Source organism: Salvelinus sp. IW2-2015, linkage group LG6.1 (genome assembly GCF_002910315.2).
Source record: "Salvelinus sp. IW2-2015 linkage group LG6.1, ASM291031v2, whole genome shotgun sequence".
In the NCBI taxonomy this organism is placed as follows: Eukaryota; Metazoa; Chordata; class Actinopteri; order Salmoniformes; family Salmonidae; genus Salvelinus; species Salvelinus sp. IW2-2015.
Window position 1 is genome coordinate 17,186,009 of NC_036845.1, and position 25,087 is coordinate 17,211,095.

The following is a 25,087-nucleotide window of genomic DNA, read 5'->3' on the forward strand; positions in this document are numbered from 1 at the left end:
CTGGTTGAATCAACATGGTTTCTACTTAATTTCAATTAGTGGAAAGGCAACAAGATAAATAAAAAACTGCACTTTATGTATAGTTTTGTTGTCTACCAAGACTTAAGCCATGCATTTTTCTTCACTTCCTAAGATATTGGACGTGTCAGAGTTTGATGGACAGGAGAAGCAGGATAGAGTTGAGTGGGAAGTCAAACCAGCATCAACCTCCCATTGCTCCATAAAGAAGATGGGCCCCACAAAGAAGGGGAGGCACTCACCAACCWMCTGATGATTGAAAACCCTTAGATATTGAGGGTCAGAATTTCAAGACCTTTTATACTAGACAGTATTTTATCCAGATTACCAATATGGGGCATCATTCATTCTTATTTGACATTTTTTAATACAACTTTTGCTAATAAAATATACTTTTTGTTTGCACTAAATTGTGTGCTAAATTTTAGGTTTTAAATTACTTTAAAAAAAAACATAGTTTGAGGCATTAGGATTAGAATAGTATAAGGAAAACCTTCAATATAATAAAATACAAATTAATAAAATGATTGAACTGTCTATTTCCATGTATAATCTTCAAAATATAAATTTATTTGTGTATTTTATTTTCTATTTCAGCATTTCCTTTCYAGTTGATCAGTCTAGGATATTTATTTTTGTGTTGCATTTTCYWTTTATCTATTTCATTTCCACGTTTAATTATTTCTCGACTGATATGTATTTATTTCAAGTGACACTGGGCATTCCATATCTCTGATGCTACTCATATCAGTAGATCTCTGGTCAGATACTTTGCAAATTGCGCCGACTACTGGATGATAAATATGTCATATGAATAGATATCCGCCTGGTGGCCGACACACGGCGGAAATGGATGTGGAGCTTGAATACGAGGGCGGTGGAAAAAAGGATGAGTGGACTTTTGTCCAAAAGAATGGAAAGGRTAGCAATGTTGTTGTGGTAAATGTGTTTAGTGCCGCAGATACCTCATCGTATCTCGTAGGAATGCGTTTTGGGGGTAAATAAGACATCCCAACTTAGTGAATCTGTGTGCACAAATTTGTTTACATTCCTGTTAGTGGGGAGGGGGGGTGCTGAGGAGTATTTTTTTCTGGAATAAAGCCTGTTTGTTGGGTAAAACGAATTATGATTGGCTGGGCCTGGCTCCCCAGTGTGTGGACCCATGCACTCCCAGGCCCACCCATGGCTGCACCCCTGCCCAGTCAATTGAAATCCATAGATTAGGTCCTAATGAATTTATTTCAATTGACTGATTTCCTTTTATGAACTGTAACTCAGTCAAATCTTTGAAATTGTTGTATGTTGCGTTTATATTTTTTGTTCAGTATACATTTAAGAAAAGTATAACATGTCTAAAGAGGACTTTTYAACATTGCCTGCTCCCTAGTGTTCTCAATACTTAGAAAAACATAATATTGTAGGTCAGGGATAGTCTAGATTCAGGAGCGGGCCGACTTTTTCAGGAGCGAAGGTCGGGGGCCCAGAACATAATTACAAATATATTTGTAACTACCGCAAGGCAAGCGGTACCGCAGCTCCAAGTCTAGGTCCAAAAGTCTTCTTAACAGCTTCTACCCCCAAGCCATAAGACTCCTGAACAGCTAATCAAATGGCTACCCAGACTATTTGCATTGACCCCACCCTCCTCTTTTATGCTGCTGCTGCTCTCTGTTTATTATCTATGCATAGTCACTTTAACTCTACCTACATGTACATATTACCTTAATTACCTCGACTAACTGGTGCCCCCCGCACATTGACTCTGTACCGGTACCCCCTGTATATAGCCTCGCTATTGTTATTTTACTGCTGCTCTTTTGTTATTATATATATATWTTTTTTTATTTATCTATTTTTTACTTAACACTTCTTTTTCTTAAAACTGCATTGTTGGTTAAGGGCTTGTAAAGTAAGCATTTCACTGTAAGGTGAAACACCTGTTGTATTCGACACATGTGACAAATAAGATTTGATTTGAGACTGCAAATTGACAGCAAGAACATCATGATTTCAAACCCTAGCTTACATTTGAAGAAAACTCTAGCTTACATTTGAAGACAATCACGTGTTTACAAATGCTAAAATCACTTGGARCAGATTTCCTGGTGTTTTTACAGTCTGCTATGTCCAACAATGAAAATTCCACGTTAATGCTACTTCACTACAATCTTACCGTTATCAGGCCCGTTACAGCATGTTGCATAAAATCATAATTCGTACCAAGGCTGGGCATATCATGAACTGAAATTCAATTGTTATACAAAATGGACACGTAAATAGCCTACTAATAATGAGTTAATTATCATAAAACTCAACAGGAATAAACCTTTCTCTAATTATTCCCCGAGGAACTCTCCACAGCAGATATGCTGCCATTTGATCGCTTAAACCACCTCAAGTGGCAGTTTAGAWTTAATCGCCTATCTAAATTTATATATATTTTTTGATTCATTGAGCAACAGGCTTAAAATTTATCTAGGTTTAAAGTGAAAACTAAACTTAGATTAGTGGAAGGATTTAATTGAACTAGGATTCATTTAAAACTAGGTTTAACATTTGGTGCAACAAGATGAATAGATAAACCTTGATTTAGTTGCTGCAACCCACCCAGAAAGTTGTGGTAGAGGTTTATCAGATGAAGAAATATTAAGCTCTATGACAAAACTGAATTAGATGAGCAGCATGTAACTGGAGAGGTTGACGTCGAAATAAGCGAGGAGAGACTGAAATGTGTTTTGTCAGATGGAGGGTTCAGGCATACCACTCCAAATAATGGTGATGAATGGGAGAGGGTCCATTCGGAGGGAAGTGATAGGTATTTCAAAACGTTCTCATGGGTAGGCCTATTTGCAGGACAGATTAAAGAGTAGAATCCTTACTGTGTAGTACATTTTCGAAATCATACATTTTCAGGCATATATATATATATACATATATTTTAGCTCCATAGAGGGAGAAACTTGCATTGTCATTTCATAATACTGCTGCATATAAGGTGCACACCTCCGCTGTTTGGCCACTCAGAACAGAAGTGGTAGATAACATCTGAACATAACATCTGAACAACGCACAAATAACTTTTGGGATTCTGGTGAAATTAAGTCACTACAATTACTGAAATAAAAACTTAAAAATGAAACATCGGCACAAATAATAGTTTTTCCCGTACAGCGCTTTATTTGTACCGTATAGCGTTCAGGCAACCCATTTTAAAATGTTTGACCACAGTAAAAGTCCAGCAACACTGCATATTATTCGGTTCACCATAAAATGATACCACATATAGATTCTACAGACCCTACTGAGTATTCTCTACAATACTTTTATTGCGACATCTAGAAATAGTTTTTGCTCTGGTTTTCTGTTCTACCTGATAATTAATTGCACCCACCTGTTGTTACCAGGTCTAAATCGTTCCCTGATTAGAGAGGGACAATGAAAACAAGCAGTGGAACTGGCTTSGAGGTMCAGAGTTGAGTTTGAGGGCAGAGGGATTCTTATTGTGGGCAATGGAATGGCTGGAGTAAAAGGCCAGYAACATTCTGTATAATCTAGCGCCCCATGAAAAGACACCATATATAGCCTACATTCTACAGACCCTACTGAGTATTCCCTACAATATTTTTTACTGTGGCACATAGTTTGTTTTATACGGTAATAATATTTCATGTACAATGTTTTGCATTGGGGCTATTTATTTGACCTTGGAAMATKTTTTAAAACACACGTGTATTGCAAATGTCATTTACATATGAACCACTATGAATATTGTTCATGTTTAGTCAATTATTTTCATATATTATGAAGAAATACARGTTATTGACACTTTTCTATTATTACGTGGGGGACTTTTATTTTGAACATTTCTGATCGTCACGTCTTCCCTGTGTGTGGGTGTTGTAGAATTTGGATTTACCTGTAGCCGCAGGTAATAACCTACACGGGAAGACGGAGGAACAGAACACTGCGGAATTTACCAAAAGGAGTTTAGTCTTCAGTGGTTAGGGTTGGTAGCTAGCTATTTGTCTTGAAATCGGTTGACTTTGTCGTGAAGAAAACACAATTGGAGAGTTGAGAAACCGATACACACAAACTCGACCCAAAGAAAGAAAGTTTTCCGTACGGACTTCCGTAATTTTATCGGCGTCAAGAGTTAACAAAAGTAACCCAAACGATTTATGCGGTAAGTTAACTTCTCAAGTGTTCACCATATGAAGAAGCTTATCCTTATTTCGAACAAGCTTGACTCTAGCCTGATAAAGTGATCTTATAGATGACATGTTATTTGTGTTTTGAAAAGTCATATTTAAAACTTCCCAATTTCTTTACCCTTAAAAAGGTAGCCTACCCGATCAAAATAGACCGAATGCACGCACGGAAAATGTATCCAAAACAAAGTCCTTGTGACAGTTCCACCAGCCAAATTGATAAGCGATTTAGATTGACTTGAAAGATATCAGAATTTGACTTTTTCCTATGGCATTCTCTCCAATTGCATGATTGTTAAAACGTGTATCTGCAAAGTAGCCGACAACAAACTATGGGCTGTATCTCAAAATACAGTATTAGTTCAATGTTTGGCGTCAATAGTCTACTTGTTGCAACAGGAAATTATTAATGTGACTGTGACTGGCAAAGAGATGATTAGTAAGCATAATAATTACTGTGTTTAGATATGACTATTATAAAGTGTTCATGTTCCCATCACATTGAAAGGTCCCGGGAGGTTTGAGCCATGCCTGGCCACAGCACAGGGGCTCCTCAGAAGTCCCGCCACGACAAACAGCACAGGGGACACAGCACCAGGGCTGACGGCTACAAGCAGGSCCGCACCATCTCTAGAGACCGCACCGCCAGCCAAGAGTCCTACAAGGACCCTCATGCCGACCACAACACACGGGAACAGTACAATGGCGACCACACCCGTCACTCTGAAGGCCAGCAAGGCCGCAGAGGAGCACCCTCGACACGACACATCAACGGGCGGGGGTCAGAGACACTGGGCTTCATCCCTGGCTCAGCAGACTCTCCCCAGAGCACAAATGCATGTGGTTCCTGTGCCTCTATGGGCTGGAGTGGCTGCAAGGCGCTCCTTTGCTGTGTCCTCACCTGTGGCTTCTGTGGCAGCCGGGATCTCTGTCTGCCTGTCAACAACGAGAGCTCCACGGACCACCCCAGCAAGGCCGACCCTGAGCAGCCCCACCCCCCCAACGGCATGTCCGTGTCCAAGCCCACCTGCGGCATCCCTCTGGAGCCCAGCATCAAGCCTTCCAAACAGCCCTCCAAGCTGCCTCCCAGTGACAGCTTCCGCTACAAGGACGTCCGCATCGGTGGCCAGACGGTGGTCTATCCCACCTCGTCGTCGGGCCCCAAACGGACGCGTACGGGCGGCAAGGGCGACAGCCAGCGTCCCGTCAGCAACACCAGCACCATCTACTCCCGGGAGGACCTGGATCTGGACGACCTGAGCGACAGCGGCACGGACATTGACTCGCTCATCACTAAGAAACTTCTAGAGCTCTACGCGCTGCACCAGATCGACCAACTGGCCAAGTGCACGTCTGACTCGTCGTTCTCAAGGAAGACCAATGAGATCAGCGAGCTGATCTGCAGTATTGCTCAGGACTACAACCTGGAGCAGCRGGAGGCAGAGTGCAGGCTGGTGCATGGCGTCATCCGCATCAGCACGCGCAAAGGCAAGAAGAACAAAAACTCCAACTCCCAGGCCCAGGAGCCAGTGCACCAGCAGCCGCGATCAAACGGGGGGAACGACCGAGGGACCCTCCTTCCTGACAGTGGCAATGAAACAATGATGTACACCTTTAACAGCAGTGAGAGTAAGAGAGGGTTACTACATTTATGTAGCCATTCAAAATAACTAGTGCATTTCAGGTATTGAGGGTCTTGAGCGAAATAAGGGTGACAAAGTTTTGTCTTTCAATTTAAGTCAGAAAATCCAACAATGAATTCTATTCCACATTACTTTCCCATTTAACCTCCCAGTTTCCCCCTATTCTTACTTCATGTTTATGTCGCATACCAAAACCATAGATTACTCTGCTTTTGGTGCGCTAGTTAGTGTTTGTTGTCTCACCTCTTCGGTATCATTGAGTCTCCATTTTCTATTCATTCATATACATCTATGTTTGAGTAACTGTAAGTTGTGTTTTTACCACAGTGGAGCCTGAGGTGAAAGTGTCAGAGCTGACACAGTCGGACGAACTAGCCAGGAAGATGAGGTACTACAGTGGAAGAAGTAAGTACTTCTGGACTTGAATTCACTGTCTCACAGTAGGAGTAATGAATGAGATTATATGGACATGGGGTACCTGATSCTAGATCAGCACTCCTCTGAGATGCTTTTTGAAAACGTGCCCTAGTCTAGCTAGTCTTGGCCAAACCTGCACCTACAGTAACATTGTTTGACACTTATTTTACAGTATTTAGACTAGTACTATATCTAGACCCTGTACTTCCCCATACCATAGATGTTGTACTGTATAAGATGCAGTGCATTTGGAAAGTATTCAGACCCCTTCCCTTTCTCCACATTTTGTTACCTTACGGCCTTGTTCTAAAATGGATTAAATACAATGTTTTTCCTCATCAATCTACACACAWTACCCCACAATGACGAAGCAAAAACACGATTTTAGACATTTTTGCAAATGTATTAAAACAAAAAACATACCTTATTTACATAAGTATTCAGACCGTTTGCTATTTGACTCAAAATTGAGCTCGGGTGCATCCTGTTTCGATTGATCATCCTTAAGATGTTTCTTCAACTTGATTGGAGTCCACCTGTGGACATGATTTGGAAAGGCTCACACCTCTATATAAAGGTCCCACAGTTGAAATGTGCATGTCAGAGCAAAAACCAAGCCATGAGGTGGAAGGAGTTGTTCGTAGAGCTCTGAGACAGGATTGTGTCGAGGTACAGATCTGGGGAAGGGTACCAAAAAATATCTGCAGCATTGAAGGTCCCCAAGAACACAGTGGCCTCCATCATTCYTAAATTGAAGAAGTTTGGAATCACCAAGACTCTTCCTAGATCTGGCCAAACTGAGCAATCGGGGGTGAAGGGCCTTGCTCAGGAAGGTGACCAAGAACCTGRTGGTCACTCTGAGAGAGCTCCAGAGTTCCTCTGTGGAGATGGGAGAACCTTCCAGAAGGACAACCATCTCTGCAGCACTCCACCTATCAGGCCTTTATGGTAGGTTGGCCAGACAGAAGCTACTCCTCAGTAAAAGGCACATGACAGCCCGCTTGGCGTTTGCCAAAAGGCATCTGAAGACTCTCAGACCATGAAAAACGAGATTCTCTGGTCTGATGAATCCAAGATTGAACTCTTTGGCCTGAATGCCAAGAGTCATATCTGGAGGAAATGTGGCACCATCCCTACGGTGAAGCATGGTGGTGGCAGCATCATGCTGTGGGGATGTTTTTCAGCTGCAGGGACTGGGAGACTAGTCGGGCTTGAGGGAAAGATGAATGGAGCAAAGTACAGAGAGATCCTTGATGAAAACCTGCTCCAGAGTGCTTAGGACCTCAGACTTGGGCAACGGTTCACCTTCCAACAGGACAACGACCCTAAGCACACAGCCAAGACATCGCAGGAGTGGCTTTGGGACAAGTCTCTGAATGTCCTTGAGTGGCCCAGCCAGAGCCCGGACTTCAACCCGATCGAACAACTCTGGAGAGATCTTAAAATAGCTGTGCAGCGACGCTCCCCGTCCAACCTGACAAAGCTTGAGAGGATCTGCGGAGAGGAATGGGAGTTATTCTCCAAATACAGGTGTGCCAATCTTTCAGCGTCGTACCCTAGAAGACTCGAATCTGTAATCACTGCCAAAGTTGCTTCAACACAGTACTGAGTAAAAGGTCTGAATACTTATGTGAATGTGATTAGTTGTAAAAAATTAATTAGCAAACRTTTCTAAAAAACAGTTTTCTTTGTCATTTTGGAGTATTGTGTGTAGATTGAGGGGGAACAATCRAATCGATTTTAGAATAAGGCTGCAACGTAACAAAATGTGGAAAGTCAAGGGGTCTGAATATTTTCTGAATGCACTGTATATCTTGAATCTGAGCCAGCATCTATTTACAGTTTGGTGGGTTCTGCAGCGTTTCAGTGTAATTGTTCTACACTGGAAATACTCTCCCATATCTGATCCGATACATGTTTTCAGAACAATAACACATTGTTTCCTTGTTGTKGCTTATGGAATGGTTCTTTTCTTGTCCTGGGCAGTCTTCATTTAGGCACCAAACAGCAGAAAACTGACTGGAACAGGGAAGGACTAGCTAGACTTGTCCAATTTAGAAACGCTCATTTTCCGTTGCAAAACGTTTCTATCTGCGTGGCCTAATGAACACAACCCTGGGTTCTATGCGGCAGCAGAGGTAGTAGGCCTAACCTCTGGGCTTGGCTGACTGWYCCGGTAAGTCATGGTAACTGAGGGGCTCTGTTCAACGCAGCTGCAGGCGTTTTCTAACCTTCTCTCTGATCACCAGTGGCATACTGTGTTTTGATGTGACTCCTGGAGAAGGAAAGCCTTCGCATTCCTCCTTTTTCTGTGTGCTGTTTTCTGCTGGCTATTATACCACCTCCCCCTCTCTGCCACCCTATACACCCCTTGCATCCCATCTCAGTTTCCCTATTTGCTCTGGGTAGGTGGTAGTGGCGGTGCATAACGCCCCCCCCCCCCCCCCTCAGGCAGCGTATCAGGTGACATTAAATACCTGCCACATAATGGATGACGGTTTATGAAATTTGGGTAGTAACCCTGATTACAGCTTTTTGTTGTACGGTGGTGAGAATGGAAGGTGAGGGGGAGTCTTGTTACAATGCCTTTTGAATAGAGGAACATTGCGATGTTTTCACACCATATACATCTGTGGGAGTGTGCCAGGATATCAGCTGTCAGAATGTCATTTTTCTATCTTTATTTGATGAAGGGACAGTTTAATGGACACAGATCTTAAGCCTAGTCCTGTAAATAAAAATGCTCAATGGAGAATCTGTAGCTTTTAAATCCAGGATTAAGCTTAACCAGTGTCCAGGAAACCTGTTCCGTAAGGTATGGAGTGGTTCAGTAACCATTTAAAGTGGTAACTTCAAATATTTCTATACCTTATAGTCTCTGTCCATTTTAAATACTGGCTGGTAAATGTCTCTCTCTATTCTGGCCCTGCTAGCTGTCTCCTCCAGCTCAGCTACAGCCTACTCTCACTACCAGCATGACACAGAGACTGACTCGTCAGGGGCCCCACTGCTGCACGTCCTCTGACAAGGTCAACGCAACGTCCAGGGCACAACGTTCTCAAGGGCCTCAACCGAACTGGGKCTGGCTGTTGTGTGGTAGTGGGACATGTTTTTGTTGATCAGCCTRTTGTTCCTCCAACACTGTCATGCTTCACTGGAACTAATAGAAGGACATYCTATAATGACAGAGAGGAGCTTATTGTGGGACTATTGAAGCCAGCTCTTCTCTCTGGTGTGGATTCAGCATGTCCTTCCAAACCACGGAACCGTCTGTGAGGGAGGCCTGCTTGGAAGTGCGAGATGGTGGCACAAGTCTACGGGTGCCCAATTGGCACATATCTGAACATTGGAAGAGCAGGATTTTTTTTAAACTATGGACTTTTATTGTGTATTTGCATGCTATATTGTAAGTTGTTTTTATACCAGTTATGTTGTTGCCTTGCCACTCCTAGCAGAGACACTAAAAAATCACTCCATGCATTTTTAACTCGGTTCTCAGTAAAGTGACTGAACCCTAACGCATAACCGTCCCTGTTTTAGTGTGTGTGTGTGTGTGCGCGTGTGACTGTGTTTGTCACCCTACCATTTGGACCCAGTASCAGGTTTAGCTTCATACTTTACTTTCAGTGTCAAAGGAGTTACTTTGTACAAAACGTTTTTTTCCAAGTGAACGTTGCTTTTTGGTTTGTCTAAAYATCTCTTTCTAAATTGGAATTGGGGCATTTTGTCAATGTATAGGTACATTTTTTATAAAAAAATTAAAAAGCAATGAATCTCCTTGCCTGTTTATTCCAACTTGCTACTGTTTTAATTCAACTCTGTTGATCTAAAATATAGTTAAATCTAATAGAGTATGGATTCGGTATGCACATTGGATTGCATCTTAACTTGGTCTGTGCATGCGATTTCCATTGACACCAATGCTTGAGTTAAACACAGATCTCAAGGATGGATTCAGTCCATTGAGTCTTCAATTACTTTGTGCTGCTTATGTTTACACAGATGTGTGTTATTTGGGAACACTAGGGATGATGTGTTTTTGATGTTAGGTTAGTCTCTAATTTGTCATTTGATCAGATTTATGTTAAAGGTCAGCTATGCAGCAGAAGGGGGGGAAAATATCTAATGTAGTCTACATTTTTAAAAAGCCTGTACTGGTAATTTATTGTCAAGCTTTCAATCTTTCCTTCACCATGTAATGTGTTAACGGGCATCGCTGTATATTCTTTCAACACTAACTAGTCCTACACTCTTTTGCCTGCTCTCACTGTCACAGCAACATGTTTGTGCAACGTTGTTGGGCTACTTTATCAGCACCTCTCTCTCTCTCCCCGTCTCTCAAATTACTGTCGTCAGCCCCCCCTCCACCCCGGTCAATGTGTTGTCAGTCTATTTCCGCCCTCAGCGAAAAAGGAGGAACTCGTTTGACTGGTTTTGACAAAAGAAAGGATATCAAATCCTGCTGCCTGTCCTGAGTAGTTCATCGCAGAGGGGAGCACTATGAAAACCTGCTTTTGAGAATTCCCGACGCTCTGTTGAGATTCATTTCTGTTTCCCCTGGCTCTCTGCCCCCTCTGCATTCCAGTTCTACCTGTGTGAGGCATCGTGAAATTAGTTGTTTCACAACTAACACCTCACACCCGGTCACATGACATTATATGTACCTTCTCTAAACCGAATGGCACAGAGAATGTCTCTTCTCTTGGATGTTGACATGCATGGTGACATATTTCAATAAATACTTCCATGTTGACATATTTCAATAAAGACTTCCATGTTGACATATTTCAATAAAGCTTCATGTTGACATATTTCAATAAATCATGTTGAATATTTCAATAAAGACTTCCATGTTGACATATTTCAATAAAGTTCCATGTTGACATATTTCAATTTCAATAAAGACTTCCTTGTTGACATATTTCAATAAAGTTTTCCATGTTGACATATTTCAATAAAGACTTCCATGTTGACATATTTCAATAAAGTCTTCCATGTTGACATATTTCAATAAGCGTACAAAAAGCCCATGTTTGCAGTGGACAACAGATTTTATGTGTCATGGAGTTTATCATTTTGATTCATGTGCGCATGATTGTTTGGAAGAATTGTGTAAACATTAACCTAATGCAGGTTACAGCCGAACCCTTCTTGCCCTGGTGTCAGTTTAAATGACCACCACAGGAGGGAGCAGCGTACCACAATAATTGAATATTGTTTCCCTGCTCCAGCTTAAAGGGGAAAKGCACCTGCTGATCTGACCTTGTTTTKGGCTTGCTCCTCAAGAAGTGGTGGCGGCCGTGACCCAAGCCAAACGCCAGTTGGTGTGAGTGTTTCTCGAGTCTGTCCTTGCTACACCAAGACACACCTATCTGTCAGAACCTTGCCCGTAGCCGTTTCTCCCCACGCAATCGCAAACAAACCTGCAGGTTGAGTTTAATAAATACAGACAGGTGTATGGTGAGGTGCTGGAGGAAGTTTTGGATAGGTCAGTAGCTAACAGAGTAATATGAGAAGAATGCAATTGCTGAATTTAGGTCGATGTTTTTTTGGGGGGCTATTTTGCTTCCACTGGTCCTGGGTCTCTTTTTAAGGTCAACGGCATCTAGAACTTTACTTAGTACCAGGACATTTCTGCTAAAAAGCTGGTTGCCTCGGCCAGGAGGCTGGAATTTGGCAGCAAGTGGATCTTCCAGAAAGAAAATAACCCCAAGCACAYATCAAAATCCACAAAGAAAGGATTAATTGACCACAAAAATCAACATTTGGCAATGGCCATCTCAGTGTCTGGACTTGAACCCCATTGAAAACCTGTGGTTTGAATTGAAGAGGGCAATCCATAAGCGCAGACGAGGATATCAAGGTTCTGGAAAGATTATGTATGGGGGAATGGGCTATTTCAAGCGCTCTGTTTTTCARGGTGAAATCTGAACTTGAGATCCACAAGTGGGATTGCATGGAAATTCCMCTGACCCAGTGAAGATAAGGTATTTTCTGAGTCTGGGGTAATTTTACGTCTAGGGCTCAGGAAGCTACATTAACTTAATTTTGTATAAAATCATACATTGATGTCAATGAAATAGTTCTATTTTGTATCATAGGATTTGGGCCTCAGTGTGTAAAATTACACTGAACAAAAATAAAAATGCAACATGTAAAGTGTTGGTCCCATGTTTCATGAGCTGAAATAAAATGTCTCAAAATGTTCCATACTGACAAAAAGCTTATTTATCTAAAATTCTGTGCAGAAATTTGCTTACATCCCTGTTAGTGAGCATTTCTCCTTTGCCGAGATAATCCATCCACCTGACAGTTGTGGCATATCAAGAAGCTGATTAAAGAGTGTGATCATTACACAGGTGCACCTTGTGCCGGGGACAATAAAAAGCCACCCTAAAATGTGCAGTTTTGTCAGACAACATGATGTCACAGATATCTTAAGTTTTGAGGAAGTGTGCAATTGGCATGCTGACTGCAGGAATGTCCACCAGAGCTGTTGCCAGAGAAACTAATGCTAATTTATCTACCATTTTATAGAATTTATCAGTAAGTCCAACTGGCTTCACAACCGCAGACCCCATATAACCACGCCAGCCCAGGACCTCCACATCCCGCTTCTTCACCTGTGGGATGGTCTGAGACCAGCCACCCGGACACCTGATGAAACTGTGGGTTTGCACAACTGTAGAATTTCTGCACAAACTGTCAGAAACCGTCTCAGGRAAGCTCATCTGCGTGCTCGTCGTCCTCACCAGGGTCTTGACCTGACTGCAGTTTGGCGTCGTAACCGCCTTCCATGGCCACTGGCACGCTGGAGAAGTGTGCTCTTCATAGATGAATCCTGGTTTGAACAGTACCTGGCAGATGACAGACAGTGTGTATATCATCGTGTGGGCGAGCGGTTTGCTGATGTCAATGTTGTGAACAGAGTGCCCCATGGTGGCGGTGGGGTTATGGTATGGGGAGGCATAAGCTACGGACATCAAACACAATTGCATTTTATCGATGGCAATTTGAATGTACAGAGATACCATGACGAGATCCTAAGGCCCAATGTCGTGCCATTCATCTGCCACCATCACCTCMTGTTTCAGCATACATTATTAACCAACCTCGCACAGCCATTGAAGAGGAGTGGGACAACATTCCACAGGCCACAATCAACAGCCTGATCAACTCTATGCGAAGGAGGCAAATGGTGATCACACCAGATACTGACTGGTTTTCAAATCGACACCCCTACTTTTTTTTAAGGTATCTGTGACCAACAGATGCATATCTGTATTCTCAGTCATGTGAAATCCATACATTAGGGCCTAATGAATTCATTTCAATTGACTGATTTCCTTATATGAACTGTAACTCAGTCAAATCTTTGAAATTGTTGCATGTTGCATTTATATTTTTGTTCAGTTTATATTGTGGAAAACCTTGTAGTACCTCAATAATGCTCAGGTTGTAATAGTCAAAAGTTACCTGGAGTCCATACCATTTGTTTAATAGATCCCTCTATTGCACCAGGAGAAATCTGCAGGCCTAAATCCAAAATGAATGAGTGATGCTGCCAATCTTTCCCATTCATTTGGAAATGTGGCCTCCGAACGCATTGAGCATGATCCACACAATGGATGGCATGAACATCAGACTCAAATAAGTAAGGTTTGAAATATGTCACTGCCCACCAGCCAAGTGTTACATCTGCTCCTGCCACGCCCTCTACTTCTCGTCCTGTCTCCCTAACCTGCCGCCACTCCCCCAGTACTCTCTCCCTCTCTCTCTCTGTGTGTATGTGATGGTGTGAGTGGAGACAGGTGTGCTGGAGGTGGAACAGATCCCCACCAGCTGCAACCAGTTCCATAATCAAGGCCTCTACAAATACTCAGCCCTGCCACTTTCAACTGCCAGTTCATAGCCTCTGCTCAGTCAGTCTGTGTTTGTTCCTGCATAGAGCTTGTTATCCTGTTGTGCCTGTTTCTCCCTAGCCTGACACTGCTTTTCTCTCCGCTCTGCCTCTGGTCCCTGTCTCCAGTCCCTTGTCTCGTCAGTCCTGCTTCCCTGCCCTGGACCCCCCCTGCTTTTCAATAAACACCTTATCTTGTCCCTGTCTCCTCGTCTGAGATTGCACTTGGGTTCACCTGCTCCGCCCCGTGTAATACCAAGAGCTGTCGAAATTACAGCTGCGTTAAGTCCATGAAGCACAATGCGTTTATGTGGTTTGTGTTTAGCCAGTTGAGTTCGCATTGGTCAAAGCAAAATAGTAAGCTCACGTGCCAATCATTAATTAGAAGACACCAGGGGGCTGTAGAGAGAGACCTGTGGTACAACTACACTCACAGAGCACAGAAAGATCATGGCCGRGGATACATTTCACGTACTGTGCTTCTGATGGAGCTACTGATCAGCACTGCTCTTCTTTGGACTGATCCTACATGGGACTTTGGGTATAGTGGAACACCCAATATCGCTCCAGTGTGGGAGGTAAGGTCAGTCTGCCATGTGCCACTTTGCATCCTAAAGGTGATCGTTCCTCAACTATGTGGCTGTTCCACAGAGCTGGATCTCAGAGTGTTATTGAAGTGGACTCCTACGGGWAGATCAATGTTGAAAATACAGAAAGAGCAGAGAGACTGAGTAGGGCCTGGCTGCGCTCTGGTTGGTCATAATATCAAAGCTGAGGATGCTGGACGCTACACCGGTCAACATTACCCTATGGAATATGGCCCAAAATATGGGGATGGTCTGGTTTATCTGTCTGTCCTTTTGATCTCTTCATCGACACCAGCGCAGATCTACAGGCTCTCCCGACCTTCCTTGACTTCACCCCAACATTCTCAGACCAAAGTCRCCTCTCTGTGATGTCAATCAGTTGCATAGGGCTCTGTATGGCACTGCCCTTAATGGTTGTCATAGTTGGTGTTTACACCAAGATGAGGGACCTCCTAAAAGCAGAGGTTTCTTCAGGCATGGAGGCGACAGAGCACCAAGTCTTGGGCTGATGTCCTGCTCCTCCTCACTCTCAGTTCTCTCTTAAAGATGCCATGTTTTCCACTGTCAATGTATTGATTGTGTAAGTCCTTTACTGATTGTATTATTTTTACTGTTAGCTACATTAAATGATGTTAGGAATATTTGAACAGGCATGTATTATATATATTTTAAATGTTTTCTGGAGACGTATCCCTAGGCTCCAAAGCCTTTTTCTTGGTTTCGACATAAAGTTTTGCTTTTGTGAATTGCTCTGTAAAAATGTCTATACTAATTTGTGAATACAAAGGAATAAAACCATGCAGAATGTATATTTGAGATCTGATAGATCTGTCTTCATGGCAGCATAAATAAACACTCTGTACTGTGTATTCRAAGAGCAGTAAGAGACTTATTTTTCGGTAACACTGTACCTAAATACAAAAAAAGTCTGAATAAAAAATAAAACATTTAATCACACATTTTCACCTTTATTTTTGTTGTTGTTGTGAAAAGTTGTTCACGTGTCCAGTCTAGGGAAACTAAAATACAACCTAATGTTAGACGGTGTGACGCTCTACATATGTAGATATTGTATTCTTTATTTAGATATGTAGAACACCGTGACATTTTTCATTCAAGCCCGACCTTGGCTTCATTAGACTGAAAATATTATACCTCATATCTTATTGGTATGATAAGGGGAKCTTAGTGACTGTTATCGACCGTTGAGACAGTCACTATGCAGTTCCGTTGAGRCTGTCTCTCGTTTCTGCGTTGAGCCACTCGTGAGAGGAGAGAGGCAGCAAGATGACGGTACAGGGTACCCAGCTGGTAAACCCCCTTCCAAAGTGCCCTCTGTACCGGTGAGGTATTACAGATAAAGCTTACTGTTCAAACACATTACGAATCAACAGGAACTGCAGCAGGAAGTTATAAACTCGAGGAGCACTCTCACACTACTGTGATAGCCTTGTCTATGTATAAAAACATCACTGATGCTTCACTCATTCCCAATTCCCAACACAGATTCACTCTAACCCAATGGTTAGGGGGGAGAATGTGGGCTTTTAAATTCTACACATATTTTCCCAGTGCTCTGCATATTAGTAGTTACTTTAGAAGAGATATGTTTAAATTGAGCTTGAAGGGCTCCTTGAATGGCAATGCCTGCTGTAATATAGACCTCTTGAACGGGGACGTTTAATCTACTTTGGCTTGGCTAATGCTGTTTGTATTCTTATCTCGCAAACCATATTCCAAATTGTAAAGACACATAACACAGTAATTGTATAAAAATATATTTCGAAAAGATATTCTGGAGGCAGTCCCAGAAATGATTTACATTACTCATGCAAACATTACACAAAACAAACAATGTATCTAAACAGTATTCTGCACAATATCCATGGTTTTAAGGAATGTGTATTGTAGACTGGAGTGAAGCCTGTCTGATATAACCAGTAAAATGTCTGTTATAACTACCAGCCATTGTGACCTCAATTTTTTACCAAAAATGTTGCTAATAWACAGTAAATGTTGCTCATTCATAGTTGGATGTAAACAATAGCAAACTGTTCTCATATTTTCGAGAAAAAAAATATTTTCCTGTTTGGTCAGACATGAAAACCTGTCAGGGATAGTGTTACTGTGAATAAAGAATACACATGTATTTTGTTTCCCCTTATGACGAGCACTTATTTGTCAATTTCTTCACCACATGACCAGGCACTCCAACTCAGTCCTGGGGGCTCAATATCCCTCACAGCGGGAAATTATATCAGGTCTCTGTACATCAGCTCTACAGTAAGCTACCTACTGAAGAGCATATCGACCAGGAAGTCCAGTAGATCTGCTTGACCAATGACAGGACGGAAGAAGAGCTCGGTGATGAGGTTGGGTGTGATGGTCTTGAGCATGGAGGCCGCGAGCAGGATGCCAGCGAAGCGGCCTCGGTCCCCAGGGTGGAGTGATTGGACCACCTCCCTCAGAGCATGCTGAGCCTCCTGCTGTAAGTCCTCCACGAATAGAGCTGCCTTTAGGTCTTTCACATCTGTTGAGGAGGACAGACATGTATCATGAGTGGACAAGCTACATTTTATGCCCAGTTGTACAGCACAGTACTTTTCAGTTGTATATGACATTGCAATAGATTTTTTTGTAACCCTACTGATCAGCTGGATTCACTGAAGTTATTTTATGTTTTGTTGCGTTGAGTCGACATTGTGGACAAGCCCTTAACAAGTCTTATTTAATGTTTGAATTCTGTTAGTAGGTAAAATCCCTACCGAACATGCACTTCCATTGACTGGTTGAAATATTGAAGCTTTAAGGCAAACCTTACCTGGGTTAAATATCATGGTGCCCTTGAGGTATGCGTACTCCTTTGGACTTAAATCCAGACTCCAGAACTTTTTGAGGCATGACTTGAGTTTGTTCACACCAGCCAAGGTGGGCTGCTCTCTTTCCGTCTCTGAGCTCTCTTGAGAATTCAAGAGGATTCTTTTCAGCATGCTATCGACAGGGGTGTCGATGACGTCAAAGTTCATGCCTTCCTGGGCCAGACCCAAAATAAAGAGTGGCACCCAGCAACTTTGGAGGAGCGACAGTTGATCGTTCAGTGGGAGTTGGTTGAAAGCAGGTAAGTTCTTCATGAAGTGAATTGTTTTCACCAGCACTCCCGATGCCCCTTGGCAAATGTCTGCCGGACTTTTCAAGCACACTGTCCGTCGCATCTCACAGTTGCATCTACGAGGCATGAAGTTGTAGTTCAGGCTGTTGTGGCTTGACTTGTAATTTTCTCGATTGAGGATGTTGTAAAGGATAGCATTTGACTGCCTATCATCGTAGTCTGTACATTGACATACGTTATCCATTTTGATGAGATACAGAACAAACTCTCAAAAACAAAATGAAAAGCTGAAATACATTCAAATGTTCTTGTCCTACCAAGACAGGCCCTTGTTGAGGTGGTGTGTGGTTGTGCGGATGCCTTGCMCCATGCTTCTATTTTTAAGGCCAACCCACTGAGCTAAACTTGTGCACCTTGACCTGTCAATACTCCCTCGGTGAAAAACAAAGTGCCCCTAAAGAGCAGACAACTCGACTGACGGTGTCCTCCTAAAGAGCAGATAAGGTTTTCTCAATGGAAACCAAAGGAAAGAGCATATCCATATTGGGCGGGGTGAGCCTAATCTGTGTGACTCTGTCATTACCCCAGGCTGTACCAAGCTACCAAGGACTGTGGGAGTACTCAAGCACACTGTATATAGCTCCGTTCATTGCCAGCTCACACCTAAGTTGAACACGGGCCAACGCAAACAGGTAAGGGACCACTGACCTGTCAGCTAAGTCCTTGAGCGATGTACCCAACCTGAACTTTTTATTTGACTAAGTTTAGTTCAGACTTACAAGGGCTAAATATTCCTAAACCAATAGGCCTGCATAACCATTACATTGAACAAAAGCTTTAAAATTTGTTTGTACAATGCCAGGAATGACAGACGGAATTAGTGAAGGAAAATAATAGTGAAACATATTGTAATTCAGTGAGGATTTGGAAGCTACAGCCCTTCTGCCCTAAACTCTGATCCCAGCCATGTGTCCCCACCATATATTCCACACTGACTCAGAAGCTTGTCTCATCAATAAGTGTTTTCTGGGCAAATCTGGCCAGCAGACTGCTCGATACCCAGACCCAAATTAATACCAGATCCCGACCAAACCAATACACAACCTTTTGAGACACACACACCAAGAACCAGACTCTTGAGACTGAAACCAAGTGTATCGAGAGTCTGACAAGCCCAAGACCAGTGCAAATGTGAACAAACAAGATCCAGAACGAGACCCAGAGCAAAAGACCAATCTGAAGGCATCCCATCCAGCTTCCACAAAAAGYAAGGTGCCCTGACACGTTTGTGTTGCGTCGCTACTTTTAGTCACATAACTCCGACAAGAGATATCTTGACCACATGAGTTGAGAGACAAACTATGGTCTGGGACCATGAGCTGAGATCCCGACCTAGACCTGAACATTGATGCTGGGACCCAGACCCAGTGAAAAGGCCATGACCACATTTACCGTACGTGGCATTGTGTGATCTCAAGACCAAGACAACAAGATCCCGTCTCTGGTTCCAACTAACCCAACCATTTAAAGTATGTAAATATATTTAAAGAGCTTTGCAAAAAAACTGGATTAACGGGAAATTTGTCTCTCTGAACTTAAACAATCGAGTGATCGATTTTATACATGTCTGTCATTGAACAACTCCATGCCATGATTTAATTAGTGAAAAAACACAAATGTGAAAAATTGGTGGATATGGTTTGTTATCTTTGCAGTGCCTAGCACAGAGGTCTGAACCAGATAAGCTGATTACTTTATTAGTCTGATAAATTAACAGGATGTGAGCATGTGTCATACAGTGCATTTGGAAAGTATTCACACCCCTTGAATTTTTCTACATTTTGTTACGTTACAGCCTTGTTCTAAAATTGATTCAATTGTTTTTTCCTTGTCAATCTACACACAACACCCCATAATGACAAAGCAAAAACTGATTTTTAGAAATGTTTGCATATGTATTAAAAATTCAAAACCCTTTACTCAATACTTTGTTGAAGAATCTTTGGTAGCGATTACAGCCACAAGTTTTATTGGGTATGACGCTACAAGCTTGGCACACCTGTATTTGGGGAGTTTCTCCCATTCTTCTCTACAGATCCTCTCAAGCTCTGTCAGGTTGGATGGGGAGCGTCGCTGCACATCTATTTTCAGGTCTCTCCAGAGATGTTCGATCGGGTTGAAGTCCGGGCTCTGGCTGACCACTCAAGGACATTCAGAGACTTGTCCCGAAGCCACTCCTGCATTGTCTTGGCTGTGTGCTTAGGGTTGTTGTCCTGTTGGAAGGTGAGCCGTCGCCCCAGTCTCAGGTCTTGAGAGCTCTGGAGCAGGTTTCATAAAGGATCTCTCTGTACATTGCTCCGTTCATCTTTCCCTCGATCCTGACTAATCTCCCTGTCCCTGCAGCTGAAAAACATCCCCACAGCATGATGCTGCCACCGCCGTGATTCACCGTAGGGATGTTGCCAGATTTCCTCCCGACATGATGCAGTGCTTTAGTTCCAAACTTCTTCCATTTAAGAATGATGGAGAACACTGTGTTCTTGAGGACCTTCAATGCTGCAGACATTTTTTTGGTACCCTTCCCCAGATCTGTGCCTTGACACAATCCTGTCTCGGAGCTCTACGGACAATTCCTTCGACCTCATGGCTTGGTTTTTGCTCAGACATGCACTGTCAACTGTGGGACCTTATATAGACAGGTGTGTGCCTTTCCAAATCACGTCCAATCAATTGAATTTAGCACAGGTAGACCCCARTCAAGTTGTAGAAACATCTCCGGTATGATAAACGAAAACAGGATGCACCTGTGCTCAATTTTGAGTCTCATAGCAAAGTGTCTGRACACTTATGTAAATAAAGTATTTCTGTTTTWAATTTTTAATAAATAAGCAACCATTTCTAATAACCTTTTTTTCGCTTTGCCATTATGGGGTATTGTGTGTGGGTAAAAAAATGATATGTAAAAAATGAGGAAAAAGTCAAGGGGTCTGAATAGTTTCCGAATGCACTGCATGTGTTTGGGTAAGGAGGCGTGGTAGGGGGACCCTGGTTACCACAACACTATTGGTTCAATATCTTTTATACTTTTCATCATATTTTATCAAGCTAGAGTCTCTGATACACTGTTTCAACTGTCAAATACGGCTTCATAGCTATCAAAATGTCTAAATCAGAGATGTCCTGCTGAAAGGAGTCAAGGTCAAGCTCATGAGCTGAACGACTGCAATAAAGAGATTGCAGGTGCAGGTCGCCGAGGGCATCACCAGTCCCCTGAATGCTTGCATGACTTCCACTTTTAGGCACATAATTCTGACATGAGACAGTGCCCATTGGTGTATTTTGAGTAGTTTATCCTAACAGATGAAAAAACATCAACATGCTACATCTGTGGGATATGAGGGTTATGAAGAAATATCCTACCGGTGTGCYGTTTTTTGGCATCACTGATTATTTGGAYGARTCCCGATTTTGTCGGGGTACACCTAGACCTGAATTTCAGAAGGGGAGGGGATTTGGCCCRTGGACTTGGCTGGGAGGATTTTAGAGGAAGGTGTGGAAAGASGATCCGCCCTGGTTCCGCCACTCGCACTAGGCCAAACACCTCAACCTCTCCCCCATAACAAATTGAGTAGCTCACAGGAGGCCAGCGCTCACGCAAGATGTGGTTGATGCAARATGTGGTTTGCTGAAATACATTGGTGGGGTGGTGTGCATAATTGGTGTGCGTCTGACTTCAAATCCATCATTTCAGATATAAAGCCCTTATTGAGTAAGGACGAAGAGGCAAACTGGCTAAATAGGCAACTGAATTTAAGACAGACGACATTTCTCTGGCAATAACCTGTCTCACACCTCCCGGTCTGCACAGGGAGGTGTGAGATCCGTATTGTGTCGTCTCCTCGGGCTCTTTTGTAATGTATCTGTATTCTCACAAACCTAACTTGCTAGTTTCACGAAAACATGGGTATATTTTGCCAGATACATTCTCTGCAGTGAAATAGTCAGACATGCAGGTCTCCACTCCCCAGGGTAAGCATCCAGGTATTGTAACTTGCGAGGCATGCTGGCAGTCGTAAATGCCTTTGATAAGGCTTGTTTTTTATTGAGGCGAGGAGCAGTCTGAGACGGGCACGGAGGACAGACGCTTATCACCGCAGAGATAGTAAAAAAAAAAAAAGCAAACACTGTCCTTCATTCTGGAAGAACGTCGCAAGGGCTGCATTAAAGCAGCCCCTAAAGTGCTACATTTGCTCTGAGGCGTATGACGCAATGGCCATCGCTGTCACCTGCGGAATGTCCTTGCAACAAGTTGTTGACATGCTTTTATTGCTTTCACACTGCTTTTAATACACCCCAGGCAATGTCTAATGTCTCTACTTTCAGCTTGTTACACTGTTAATACTGTGTTGGAAAAACAGAAACATTTGATAGTAACAGCAATCATTACTGGAACGTTTTCTAGCGAGGAAGTTTATTGCCCAGTTCAACCAAGAATTAAATGATTGTCATGAACTTACAACACAACTGTAATTATCGTGGTATATCTCTTTGTCATATTCAATTTCCCCTGAACAATATCACTTATTAAGCACAGGGATAGATAGTAAACTGCAGCATCTCTCCTCTCTGCTACCACGGTCATTGAGTTCGAGAGCGGGAAATACCATCCTGTCTGACTCTGTGTGTGACGGGCACAACTCTTATTGGCCTTGATCTACTATACATGTCACAAAGGTTCACGTGAGTCACCGTTCATGTGGGCACCAGACCCGGTCGGTGACATCGCCTCCTCGTGACAGCATGTCGAACTCCCAACACGGCACGCTCTCTAGTTATCTGAAGGATCTCGTGTATGGACGTGGAGCTCCCTCAAACGTGTACAGTGGGCCAATATCAAATCAAATCACATTTTATTTGTCACATGCGCTGAATACAACAGGTGTAGGTAGACCTTACCAACAATACAGTTCTAAGACAATAGAGTTAAGAAAATATTTACAAAAAAAAGTAAAAAATTGAAAGAACACAATAAAATAACAATAATTAGGATATATACAGGGGGCACGTACCGAGTCAATGTAAACAGCAATCAACAGTAGTGTAAAAACAAAGGGGGGGGGGGGGGGGTAGAAGCTGTTGAGGAACCTTTTGGACCTAGACTTGTCGCTCTGGTACCGCTTGCCGTGCCGTAGCAGAGAGAACTGTCTATGACTTGGGTAACTGGAGTCTTTTGATCGTTTTTTCGGCCTTCCTCTGACACCGCCTAGTGTCAGTATGTCTATTCGTAGATCATGACGCTTGCCAAAAGGATGTGATTTTCATTGCTTTACTGATTGGATGACTGCTCTTTTTTGGCTTTTTCTTATTTTCACTATTAATTCAGTTTTATGGGAAAATACAAACATGTGTTTCAATTCCTTTTGGTGTCACGCCCTGAACATAGTAAGCTGTTTTTTCTCTGTGTTTGTTGGTGCGTGATGGTGACTTGGGTGGGTTATCTAGGTGAATTTGTATGTCTATGGTGCCCTGATATGGTTCCCAATCAGAGGAATCGTTGTCTCTGATTGGGGATCATATTTAGGCAGCCATTTCCCTTTTGTGTTTGTGAGATCTTGTCTATGTTTAGTTGCCTGTCTGCACTATTTGTATAGCTTCACGTTTCGTTGGTTGTTTTTGTTCAGTGTTCACTCATTAAAGAGAATGTACACATACCACGCTGCACCTTGGTCTCTCTCATACGACGATCGTGACATTTGGAGACCTATTTCTCCAACTCTATTTGAATTTGATCTGTATTCTAAACTCTTACTGAAGGGTTCTGAATTCAAAGTTGAGTGACACTTGTGAAAAGCACATTTCATCAGCCCAATTATCTATACTTTTCAGGCTGAAGTGGATTTGTGTCACTTGGTGCCGCCACCCAGAAGCCACCTATATTTCTCATTTTATTGTCTCCAACTCAAAAATACTGCCATAAAAGCAGAGTTCAAGGCCAAGGAGAGGCCTTCCTCTTTGTCGTCTCCAGGTTGCTGAACTGTGATAACCTACAGGTATTCTACAATAGTTGTGTCTAGGGCAAGACAGTAGTAACAAAGGAACTCAGAAAGAAATTGATTTTCACGGCATTGTACGGAAAATAAGGTTATGATTCATGGATTCAAATAACCTTATGGATTATTAGAAATATGCCAATCTGTAATAGTTGTGTTATTATACAGTAAGCAACCTGTTGTTTCAAAGTCTACGTTGGAGGGACAAAACCTGTAAAATATGACCATCTCATCAAGACTGCTCAGGGTTCTGGGTAGGGAATTTGGGATGCAGCCTAAAAGCCTAAGTGGGGTCCTCTTCTCATCTCAATTTCTGCACTGATCTAAAACACCTGGACATTTGATCGCAAATCAGCTGGTGGCCCCTTCAGTATAAAGGAATGAGAAATGACGAGACGACACAACCCTGGTAGCAATACTGCACACCACCCATGCTGTATCTAATCCAGGCAAATACCTAAATGCAGGTATTATGGGTTCTGTGTTATTACATGTATTACTAACCCTAGGAACATTTTAGCGCCCTCTAGTGTTTTTCTAGGAGAAATATGGTCAGCCTTTCAAGCAGTGTTTATTTGCAATGGGTTTACATTAAAATGTATATCAAGCTGTCACGTTCGTTGTATGGATGAGACCAAGGCGCAGCGTGAGATGAATACATCTTCTCATTTAATGAAACGAAGAACACTTAAACAAACTTACAAAACAACAAAACGAACATGAAGCTATATACACTGCTCAAAGAAATAAAGGGAACACTTAAACAACACAATGTAACTCCAAGTCAATCACACTTCTGTGAAATCAAACTGTCCACTTAGGAAGCAACACTGATTGACAATAAATTTCACATGCTGTTGTGCAAATGGAATAGACAAAAGGTGGAAATTATAGGCAATTAGCAAGACCTGTCTCTTATACACATCTAGATGTGTATAAGAGACAGCTGTTGTGCAAATGGAATAGACAAAAGGTGGAAATTATAGGCAATTAGCAAGACACCCCCAATAAAGGCTGTCTCTTATACACATCTAGATGTGTATAAGAGACAGGTCCAGAGCATGGAGGCGCTACCAGGAGACAGGCCAGTACATCAGGAGACGTGGAGGAGGCCGTAGGAGGGCAACAACCCAGCAGCAGGACCGCTACCTCTGC

General features: G+C 42.6%; 2 protein-coding genes across 2 annotated transcripts; one reads left to right on the plus strand and one right to left on the minus strand.

Moving 5' to 3' along the window:
* The first annotated feature begins 3,898 nt into the window (after window positions 1-3,898).
* LOC111965238 (keratinocyte differentiation factor 1) lies at window positions 3,899-10,055 on the plus strand. Its single transcript, XM_023989302.1, has 4 exons — window positions 3,899-4,201; window positions 4,735-5,855; window positions 6,197-6,274; window positions 9,220-10,055. The coding sequence occupies exons 2-4, from the start codon at window positions 4,754-4,756 to the stop codon at window positions 9,309-9,311; spliced, it is 1,272 nt and encodes a 423-aa protein (XP_023845070.1). The 5' UTR covers window positions 3,899-4,201; window positions 4,735-4,753; the 3' UTR covers window positions 9,312-10,055.
* Window positions 10,056-16,466: 6,411 nt separating this feature from the next.
* LOC111965247 (nuclear receptor subfamily 0 group B member 2) lies at window positions 16,467-18,225 on the minus strand. Its single transcript, XM_023989318.2, has 2 exons — window positions 17,595-18,225; window positions 16,467-17,303 (listed from the first exon to the last, which is right to left on the minus strand). Exons 1-2 carry the CDS (start codon window positions 18,124-18,126, stop codon window positions 17,062-17,064), a joined length of 774 nt encoding a protein of 257 aa, XP_023845086.1. The 5' UTR covers window positions 18,127-18,225; the 3' UTR covers window positions 16,467-17,061.
* Between the last annotated feature and the right edge of the window lie 6,862 nt (window positions 18,226-25,087).